The sequence below is a fragment of the Sinocyclocheilus anshuiensis genome, unplaced genomic scaffold, assembly GCF_001515605.1.
Source record: "Sinocyclocheilus anshuiensis isolate Anshui unplaced genomic scaffold, SAMN03320099.WGS_v1.1 scaffold62, whole genome shotgun sequence".
NCBI lineage: Eukaryota > Metazoa > Chordata > Actinopteri > Cypriniformes > Cyprinidae > Sinocyclocheilus > Sinocyclocheilus anshuiensis.
The window spans coordinates 609,394-620,975 of record NW_015544180.1 but is presented as its reverse complement, the minus strand read 5'-3'; the positions used below and the strand labels follow the sequence as shown (position 1 = coordinate 620,975).

The window sequence follows — 11,582 nt, the reverse complement described above, 5'->3', positions numbered from 1 at the left end:
TAAACAATAAAACTAAAACCTCTGATCTGTCCCTGAACAACCCAAACACCTGCCGCTCTCTGTTTGTGTGACACTCCCCAGAAATGAGCTCAGTCTGACTAAACCACCCTTCAAAAATCTATCTTTAGAACTATCGTTCTATCAGTCTATTAATCTATCCTTCTGGCCATTAAACCAGTTGAACTCATGGTGTAACTGAAGCTGCGTGCCAAATGACACACTATACACTCATACACTATGTACTTATGCACTATGTACTCAACCATGTAGAGTATGAATTATATAAGGTTATTTTGTCATTCATAATCGGAGTCTGATAGCCCCTCCCCCTTCGTGACGTAATTAAAGCTGCGACAGTTGAGTGCATGAAGTGTCCAACTTCCCACACTTCGATTACACCAAATACACAAAATAATGTTCTTTTTAGCAGCATCATATGACCCCTTTAAGTGCATCATCCGGGTATTTAAAGTGCACTTTTTCTTTTTGGAATTTTCAGTGTGAACGTACTACTCACATTACAAAACGTCATAGAATAGTGCATAAGTACGCGATTTGGGACGCACCTTGAGTCTCTCCCTCTGTGATTATGTCAGTGTGAAAGTGTGTAAAGGGTTTCTATGAAACTGCTTTGACTGTCACATAATCATACACACACGTACACATGCTTCACGCCCACCAGTCTAGTTAAAAGATCATGAACACTGAAAAAACAGCTTCATCATGCTAACTCAGTACATACTGTATGAACTCAAACATTTCTCAACAAATGAGCTCTATACTCTTACTGGAAGACCACTATTGACCCATTTGAGCCTGTTTTTCTTTCTCCTGTGGGGATTCAAAGGAGAAACATCTGAAACAATATTTGTGTTTTAATAAATCATTACAGAAAAGGCCGTTAAACTGTTGAAACATCAGCATCTGAGCAATAAAACAATCTTCTGGATGTGCAGCTGTTCATCTATGGTGCGACCGACGCCGTTTCAGCCGTGTTGATGTAAGGTGGAGCGCGTACGTTTGCTCTTAAAGTGCTCGTGTGTGTTTGTTCAAGATAAAGAATAACACCGCGTCTACACCAGACGCGACAGTTGTCGTGTCGCGCCGCGCCGCAACAGCTAAAGTCTGTCTACACTGGACGCGACAAAGCGACCGTTGAAAATCATTTGAAATTTGTGTCAGTACGTCATAAATAGAACGCAGCAGCTGCAGTTTACTGTCGGGAATTTGTCGCGCCACGCCACATAGACAGCATAATAGGTTCTATTGTATTTTGTCGCGCCACTCGCGTCCGGTGTAGACACGGTGTAAGGATTTACCTGGAGTTCTTCATTGTGTTTCATGTCAACTTCATCTCAGACGTTTCTCCTACAAGAACAAACCAAAATTAGTCAATAGTTGTCATCCATTAAGCGTAAAGAGGCATTAAAAGAATGTGGAGCAGCTCAGATCATGTGATAAGAAATATGAGTAAATATTGTCAACTAAATTCAATGTATTTGCATATATATTTTCAGTGGACCCTTACAAAGCCCTCAAAGAGAATACAATCTCCATAAAGAATCAGTTCAACCAAAAATCATTTACTTGCCTTCATGTCATTCCAAACCTGTAGGACTTTCTTTCTTCTGTGGAACATGAAAGATGTTTTAAAGAACATTAATGCCCAAACAACACTGAACCCCATTGACTTTCATTGAAAACCTTATAAACCTTCAAAAACATCATAATTTTGTGTTCCACAGAAGAAAGAACGTCTAGGAACGAATTAAAATCACTTTGGGGGCGAACTACCCCTTGAAGATGCTTAAGGAACAATTTTGCTTCTTAGTGTCTCGTTTTAAGGACATGTATGTTTTACTATAAAACAAGACAAAAAACAGGACTTTTGATGGCAGACTTTTCAGATCTCTTCTGAAACTCTAGAGGAGATCAAAACAAGCCTCTGTTTGCTCTTCATTGAATCTCCTCGCTGTCCAGGAGAAACAAATGAGATATTACAGAGATCTCATCTGTTGTCTTTCCTGTGGGTGAGCAGCAGACGGATGCAAGAGTGTGAGAAAAAAACAAGTAAACTGAAGGGGGAAGGTGTGATTGTGAGTAAAGAGGAGAACATGAGTGTGTGAGAGAGAGAGAGAGAGAGAGAGAGAGAGAGAGAGAGAGAGAGAGGGATAAAGGGCAGCGGGTGGGAGGATCTTCTTCATTCAGCAGTAACTCTTCATCAGACTCTTGAGGAGACCGAAATAAAGACCCCGGCAGCACACACACACAGAGCTCTTTCTCTCCCTCTCAAGTGTTTCTCAGCGAGTGTCTGGATGGAGGGAGACGGAGGTGTGGAGCTCATACAGAGTCCTGAGACTCTCACCGAGGACGATGTGTGTGTGATCCAGGACACATGGAGACCCGTCTATGAGAACCGAGAGAACGCTGGAGTCGCTGTGCTCATCAGGTCCGTCTTACTTACACACGTCAATCATTCGCAGAAACTACCACGTTATCACTTTGATTGTTTGAACAAGCACCATAGTTTTCTACTTAGGTTATTCCAAGGTTTTTTGGGCATGTACCATAGTAATACCATGACATTTTGGACATTTATATTTGGTAATATCCTAGTTTTTAGAAATACACAATGGTAGCACTGCGTTTTGCCTTTATTTTGAACAGGTACCATAATTGAGTGTGTGTGAGAGAGAGAGAGAGAGAGAGAGAGAGAGAGAGAGAGAGAGAGAGGGATAAAGGGCAGCGGGTGGGAGGATCTTCTTCATTCAGCAGTAACTCTTCATCAGACTCTTGAGGAGACCGAAATAAAGACCCCGGCAGCACACACACACAGAGCTCTTTCTCTCCCTCTCAAGTGTTTCTCAGCGAGTGTCTGGATGGAGGGAGACGGAGGTGTGGAGCTCATACAGAGTCCTGAGACTCTCACCGAGGACGATGTGTGTGTGATCCAGGACACATGGAGACCCGTCTATGAGAACCGAGAGAACGCTGGAGTCGCTGTGCTCATCAGGTCCGTCTTACTTACACACGTCAATCATTCGCAGAAACTACCACGTTATCACTTTGATTGTTTGAACAAGCACCATAGTTTTCTACTTAGGTTATTCCAAGGTTTTTTGGGCATGTACCATAGTAATACCATGACATTTTGGACATTTATATTTGGTAATATCCTAGTTTTTAGAAATACACAATGGTAGCACTGCGTTTTGCCTTTATTTTGAACAGGTACCATAATACTTGGTTGTTTGGACATTTACCATAGTTATGCCATAGTTTTACCATGGTACTTGGTAAAACAGGTACCATGGTAATACAGAGTTGTTGGACATTTACCTTAATAATAAATGGTGTTTTGACATTTATAATTGGTCATTTAGTAGTTTTTGGAAATATACCATGGTAGTACCATTTTTTTTTTAGCTTGTACCATAGTAATAGTTTGGTTGTTTGAAGATTTACCATGGTTATGCCATAGTTTTTAATACAGTGGTTTGGAATATCTACCATAATAATACTATGATGTTTTTGACATTTGCAATTGGTAATATGATCGTTTTTGGAAATGCACCATGGTATTACTGCATTTTTCCTTTTTCTGAACATGTACCATGGTAATACAGTGTGTTTGGACATTTACCATAATAATAATATGGTGTTTGACATTTATAATTGGTCATTTTTTTAAACGTACCATGGTAGTACCATTTTGTTAACTTGTACCATGGTAATACTATGGTTGTTTGAGCATTTACCATAGTTTTGCCGTAGTTTTTGATATGCAACATTTGGGAATACTATGTTATTTTTACATGTACCATGATAATGCAGTTTTTTTTTTCCATTTACTACGGTAATGCCACCAGATTTTTGACATATAGAATTGTGGTGATTGGTAATTTGTGGTAATTGGTAATTTTTGAACATAAATCATAGTAACAGTCTCTAATGGTTATTTGGACATGTACCATGATAATACCGTGTGTGTGTGTGTGTGTGTGTGTGTGTGTGTGTGTGTGCGTTTTAATATCTTGGTATTCTTTGACATTGCATTGCAAATGGCATTCATTCAGTAGTCTGCTATATTTCCAAGTACTACAGTATTCCCACAATAAGACTTAAATAAACACGGGTAGTATTAATCACAATTGCACTAGGGGTTTCTGGAGATCCAATGAAAGAGTTTAATTATGCAAATAAAGAAACCCTTGTTTCTATCATGGTGGGGAATTTCCATCAATCTCTATTATTTTCATACTGAGCTGCTGATATTTTCTCTCTCTAAACTCGCACACAAACTTTTCAGCATTTGTACATAGACAGTGTTTACTTCATCAAGTTGTTTTCCTTGGTGATGTCCACAAGTGTTGTTCAGGACTGGTCATCTGAAGGTTGCTGGTTCGATCCCTTCAAGAAGCGAGTCATGAACCGTCATCACAGTGTATGTGATAAAAACATACACTAGTCTACGTCCAAGTCCAGGAGGACCCACGCTCTATGGTGACTTCACATGAAAGATGTGAAAACTAATCCCACTGGCGCTGCTTATGTGGTCAAAGATTGATATCCTATTGTATGGAAAAAGTTGTTAAATTGGGTGCAGGAGGATTGTGGGTAGAGCTGAGGTGTGACTGCTGGGATTTGGTGAACATACGGACCTTGAAAGCATGTTGGGATCTCCAGCTGCTCTTTATGGTTTCAGAGACGACAGCTTTAGTGCAGAAACTTCTCATGCTTCTTTCACACTCGTGATCTTCTGTGCTGCAAAAGCTCCTCGACATTTGCACTGGTATGCCCTGATTTAGATACCTAGATAAATCTAGGACATAGCAGTGTTGTTATTGATAACTAAAACTTATTTCAATTAACCCCAATTTTTCAGTTCAAAACTTTTTCACTTAATGTTTTCATTAATTCAGATGAACACTAATATAAGCTAAATAACTTAAAACATAAATATTCAATGAAAAACTTGAATTAAAATGAGAAATGTTGCCTTGGCAACTAGCTGAAATAAGAGGAAGTATTAAAATTGCCCAAATTAAAGATAAAGCTGAATTGAAATATTAAAAAAAAAACTAATAAAAATGACAAAAGCATATAACAAAATTACTCAAATTAAACAGAAACCTAAAAACATAAAATTAAAGCTAAATCAAAATATTAATACACACTATAAAGTCTGATTACCCACTTAAACCATCTGACTGACATGTAAAGTGACCAGCCACCGTTTGTTTTGTTTGTATGTGTCATTTAGCGGCAAATTCATCTGTTATTATTAATACTGCAGTAAAGTTTCTCAGTGTGTCAGTACAAATCTCAGATACTAACGAATCGGGAATCACAGGCCATTACTCGATTAAAACATGATCAAATGCAGAGAGTTAAGTGAATGAACATGCATTTGAGAGGAAAAAGAAACACGCAGAGTTTATAAAATGAGTAAATCAAAGAGAATTCAGGCCAGATATCTGAAACTGAAGCTCTTGAGTCAGGATAGTCTGTGATTCGTTTAGAAAACAGTTCACAGAAATCACAAACTGACTCGATTTACTTCACTGCCAACTGTATCTCTTTTATAGATCTACTGGCATAACCATAAAAGATTATAAAGAGTAGCCTATGTATATAATACAGCTTGGAGAAATAAATCAAGAACATTAAAGTGCCCCTATTATGGATTTTTGAAAATGACCTTTCATGCAGTGTGTAACACAGCTCTAAGTGAATGAAAACATCCTGTAAAGTTTTAAATCTGAAAGTGCACCGTGTATAAAGTTATTGTCTCTCAAAAGAAAGAGTCGACTCTGAATCATTGAAACGAGTCGTTTTTAAAACGAATCCCAAGCCGTTTTATGTTGACGTCAACATGAAACAATAGCATATTGCCCGCCCACTTGTTGGTCTTTTCGCATTGGTCTGAATGAAAATGCAAATTCATTCTTTGCCACTAGGTGCCGCTTCTGGAGTGGTAAAAATAGCGGTCTCCCCGGTAACGCTGCACACAAAGCAGCCCTCACAAACGCTGCTTTATCAGGCATTACAGGTGTGATGCAATGACAATGAGACCAATCGGACCAATCACCGCAGATTAGCGTCACGCAAAGGAGGGGTTTGGAAAAAATGAATCCTTGAGCAAATCGTTTGGGAGTCACTGAGCAAGTAAGGTAAAAATAAATGCAAATTATAAGACAATGAAAGTGTTTTTTGACCTTCAATCACCGCAGATTAGTGTCACGCAAAGGAGGGGTTTGGAAAAATGAATCGTTGAGCGAATGGTTTGGAAGTCCTTGAGCAAGTAAGGTAAAAATAAATGCATATTATAAGACAATGAAAGTGTTTTTAACCTTGCATGCATGACAACCTGTTGTTGGGGACTCCCAAAACCAAAATATGAACCTTTCATAACTCATAATAGGGGCACTTTAAATGAAAGAAAGGGCATTCGATTAAACTGAATCAATATATTATAAAACCTATTAACTTGCATGACATCACTAGATCTACTAGTGCAAAAAAAAAAAAAGTTTTATAAAATTATCATTTGATGCAATTTTTGCTTATAATGTTTGTATCGTATGGTGTGTTCAAATCATGTCGGATAGATCGTATTTACGAGTTAAACGCACATGAACGCCACCACAAAGTCGTTATTACGAGTGGGAAACTCGAACGTTTCTTTAAGCCCCGAGTTTCCGAGTTGGGGGCGTGTCAATGAGAAACATGGCGGAATCGATGGATGCAACGTCTGTAGTTGACGGTAAATTTTTGTTTAAATTGATAGTTTAGTTGTCCTATAAACTTAAATTGGTCATGTTCTTGTTACGCAGCTGAAATCCAAGTAAAAAAATGCAGACCCTGTTGTATTTTCTTGTAATTTATACACACAAAGGTACACCGCCATCTTGTGCCGACTAAACTGACTTGAACGCACCTGACGTCGTAATTACGACTTGTCAACTCGTACGAACGTCCCAGGAGGACTTGAACGCGGCATTATTACAGCACTCGTCCATCATTGTTAAAGTAGAGGATGTCTTGCTGTTCTTCTGATGGTCAGGAATCTGGTTAATTTGAGCGAGTCATTGACGCAGCATGAAGTTTTTCCACCTGAAAGCCTCACATGAGCTCATATTTCTTCATTCCTGACCTTGCACAACGCTTGAGGAATGTGATGGATGTTTGCAGCAGTAATTTCTCTCTAAAGATATCAGCTCACATCTTCTCTGACGATCACATCTGAAGGGCTGCAGTAAAGATTCATAATTAAACTCTTTCAGCTCGTGAAATTAGATTTATTTCTCAGAGGGGACATGCAGGGCGTTCGCAGGAGACTATATTTCTCTCTGTGATGCTTTAATTTAGCAGGTCAGTGGATTAAATCAGATGTTATCATCCATTTTTCTCTACGTTTTAATCAAACCCAAGCACACACTGAAGCTCTACAAGACACGCTTTCATGGCTGTGACTATAGTTGGTGATAAAATAAAAAGCACCAGACTGCAACCAAGAAGTAGTTGCAAATGGCAAAATCAGCTCAGTCATGATGTGTGCACAAGAAGAGAGCAGCAATGAACAACAGTTTATAAAAGTGAGAGACAACGGAGAGCGAGTGAAGGGCGAGACAATTGAAGTCAAAAGCCAAAAAAGAAACAACCATCAAAATGTCTATACAACTATAACTATATTAGCATCCACACCAGTGGATGATAACTATAGCAATAAATATTTTAGCGTCTACATCAACATAACTAACTATACCGATAACTATAATGATAATTATATATTAGTGGCTACACCAGCGGACAATAACGTTTTTACTGTTCATCAACTGTAGAAAAAAAAACACTCTGAAAGTGATTTCAACCATATCTTTTCTCTGTGTTGTTGTCATTATAGATGTCGTGTGGACGCCGCCATTCTCTTAAAGTTACAATGATTATTGAAACTTTGTGTTTATAGTTATCGTTATAGATAGAAGTGATATTTTGTATATGCAAATTTTAAGTGTGAGCAGGCCTTTACTCATGTCATATTGTTCCAAACAGTGTTGTTATTGTCAGTGTTGGGGGTAACGCATTACAAGTAACGCGAGTTACGTCGATGATCCAGTTCAACCATACTAATAAGCACAAATTACTCTAGACAAACATTTGTGTGTCTTTTTTTAATTGCTGAAGTGTGTTGAAATTTCTTCTTCTGCATTCTACCGTAAATTTACTTCCCTTCAGCCAGAGACTTATTCATTTCACTTTTGGTGTGAAAAGGCTTTTATATTTGCCAAAAATAGAACTTTTTTATTTTAAAAACAAACAAGCAAGCCCTGTCCAGATTTAAAAAGTAACGCAAAAGTAACATAATGCATTAGTTTCCATAAAAAGTAACTAAGTAACGTAATTAGTTACTTTTTTTATGGAGTAACGCAATATTGTAATGCATTACTTTTAAAAGTAACTTTCCCCAACACTGGTTATTGTTAACGAAAACTATTAAAAATCATTTTTGTTCATTCAAATAAAGCTGAAATAAAATAGAACTATTAGATGAAAAGCTTAAAAATGATAAAGGTTGCCTTATAAAAATGGCTAAAACTGGAATAAAGCTAAATAGAAATAGCTGGGCCACAAGCGGCTGTCTTATTGCATACATAAGGACTCAAAGTGTCTTCTTAACAGCTCATCTATGCTCTCTGTTTATTATCCCATGATTGTTTTCACGTTCCCAGGGGATTTGAACTGCCTTTGTTCGTCCTCCAGCCGCTGACACATGAATCTGGAGTCAGGGGTTAAGAGCTCGAGCACTTAGACATGAGTTTTGACATATTCAGATGACAGAGAAGACAGTCTCTCTTTATCTCCCGTTTGATTTGGACATGTGAGCACATGTCTCTTCTCTGCGCATTTACTAGATTCTGTCTCTGTTTCATGGGACGGATCTTCCTGTTGCGTGAGCGGTTTGACTCACGGTTCAGTTCTGAGAGGTGAAATACTAGTGAAGGAGCCCAAGAGGCTCGTAGGATCACCATCAGAGCCGCTCTGGTGCTGAACGCTTGAGACAAGGCTGTAGAAACACAAAAAGTGCAAAATTACTAATTACTAACCATAATATAACAGTATTCAATTTCTTACAACTTCAAGCAAATTACATGCAAAAGGCTTAATTCTGAAAGCAACATGAAATCAAACCAACTCAGATTAATCTTTAAAAGGGTTGTCTTCATAATCTTTCATTAAAATATTATAATAAGCCTCTAATTTTTTTTCCAACAATCTGACTTCATTTAAACATGAAACACTCACTTTTCATAATTCAATTCATTTATTCTAAATAAAATGTTTTATGTGTTTTTATTTATTTTGTCAAATGTAACATATTTTTGATTTATTCTTATAAAATCATTTAGGATGTCAGCATGAACTGGTAAGAAATAATATGAATAACAATAAAGTAAATTATTATTGTGCATATTTACTGTCTTGGTAAAACGTTTCACTTGTGTGTGTGTGTGTGTGTGTGTGTGTGTATACAGTGCGTGCATAGTTATTATGCAAGTTGATATTCTGGTCATATTTTTTTCCATGCAAATGTACCAATTCCAAACCACATCAATCTAAATAACTACTATTCATTTAGTCTTTAATCATTTATAAGTGATATATAATTGTCTATGAAGGATGGAAGTGAAAAACGCCTTATATTCAGGTGTGCATGATTCTTTCAAGAATTTATCTTCAGGAATCTGCCAGCGAGTTTTGGGAGCTCATTTTTAGTCCAGCTCCTATCCTGAAAAGTCTGTCTTGTCGAGATGGACCAGAAATGACCTTCCAAAATTTACTGCCACATTCCTGAAGATAAATTCTTGAAAGAGTGCTACAAGAGGATGTGCTGCTGGTCCTTCAAGAGTCACTCTCGGTCTATAAAAGCCTATAAAAATCAGTCTTCATGTATTTCACAACACTTCAGGATGTTATTCTTATTTAGCAGGGATCAGTTTTTAGGATTCTTTACCTAACCTAAGTCCTTGTGGACCAGAAATGACCTTCCAAAATTTACTGCCACATTCCTGAAGATAAATTCTTGAAAGAGTGCTACAAGAGGATGTGCTGCTGGTCCTTCAAGAGTCACTCTCGGTCTATAAAAGCCTATAAAAATCAGTCTTCATGTATTTCACAACACTTCAGCATGTTATTCTTATTTAGCAGGGGTCAGTTTTTAGGATTCTTTACCTAACCTAAGTCCTTGGGAATCTGACGCATTGCACTTCTGGAGACTCCAGGTAGGTTGCAGTTCTGGAAAACGGTGGAACTGGAGACTAAATGGTTCTTAATGGTTTTACACCTAATTCTTCATTCTTTTGCAGTTAATGTGTCTTTTCTTCTCCACCAGTTTTTTTCTGACCCTGCTGACCCAATGAGCATTTCGCTTTCCAGTGCTCATGCCTTAACTTTGCCATTTCTAGTATTGCATTTGCATTGAATCCTTCTCATGGGCATTTAATAATTTTTGACTTTTCAGTCTCAGTTAAATCTCTTTTTGGCTCATTTGAACTGTAAAAGAAACCCTGCTTAATTATGCACACCTGAAAATAAGGCGTTTTTCAATTCCATCCTTCTTGGACAATTATATATCATTTATAAATGATTAAAGACTAAATGAATAGTAGTTATTTAGATTGATGTGGTTTGGAATTGGTAAATTTGCCTGGGAAAAAATATGACCGGAATAATAATTATGCACTTTAAAAGTTTGTTCAACCCATAATTAAAATCAATTTCTTCATTTAAGCATTCTTTTGTTTTGAAACTTGAACAGATTCTCACATGAAATAATTTAGCGTAAACTAGTCCACTCCACTTCTGCTGTATGTAGTCTAACAGCCACTAACCAGGATTGACATGTCTGTTCTCTTCCCATCAAACCTCTAGCCAACCTTTCATCCAGCAGCATGATTTAACCCAAAAACCTTCAAGGATGATTGGTATCAAACCACAATTCAACCACTTTCATTAGTAACAGGGATTTCAGATGTGTGATTCGCCGCAAGCGTCAGGTATTGTTATGAAACATTAAAATGCTTTAAAGGAAATTGAAGGGATGTGCAGACAAGATGAAACAGCAATATGTGGGTTTAAAAGGACGAGATATACCAAAACCCATAACAAACACTCGCTGGTGAAACCTGCTCCCTCAGGACATCTTTAAATTTACGATCAGCCTGTTGTCAGAAAAATAAGTCATCATGTTTGGGGCCTGGAGACAAAAATAAATGATCCGAGACTATAAATTATTCAAATGAACATCATCTGAACTGTTGCATCAGAGCAAACACATACAGTTGCGTTCAGAGCAGAGCTCATTTACAGCAACACTGAAAATAGCACTGATGCAGCTGAATTATGAATTTAGTTCATATATAGGGCTATTTATTGCAGCAACTCTCGTATCTATGCAACAGTTCATGTTTACCATAGCAACCGCATCCCAACGTGCAAACAACCAATAGGAACACACCTCAGTACCCGCATAGCAACACCCTGGCAACCACCCACAACAGCAGCCCCTTTCACACAGTTTT

The 11,582-nt window shown here is 37.7% G+C and overlaps 1 protein-coding gene across 2 annotated transcripts in view; it reads left to right on the top strand.

Moving 5' to 3' along the window:
- Positions 1-2,215: 2,215 nt before the first annotated feature.
- Positions 2,216-11,582, top strand: part of cygb1 (cytoglobin 1) — a 16,196-nt gene continuing 6,829 nt past the window's right edge. The window contains exon 1 of one of the 2 annotated variants that reach the window (XM_016496652.1): positions 2,216-2,449. In XM_016496652.1, coding sequence (XP_016352138.1) covers positions 2,316-2,449 — 134 coding nt within the window. In that variant the 5' untranslated portion in view covers positions 2,216-2,315. Of the gene's footprint in view, positions 2,450-2,779; positions 3,014-11,582 lie in introns of those variants that run through there. The other variant, XM_016496651.1, reaches the window with a different exon arrangement.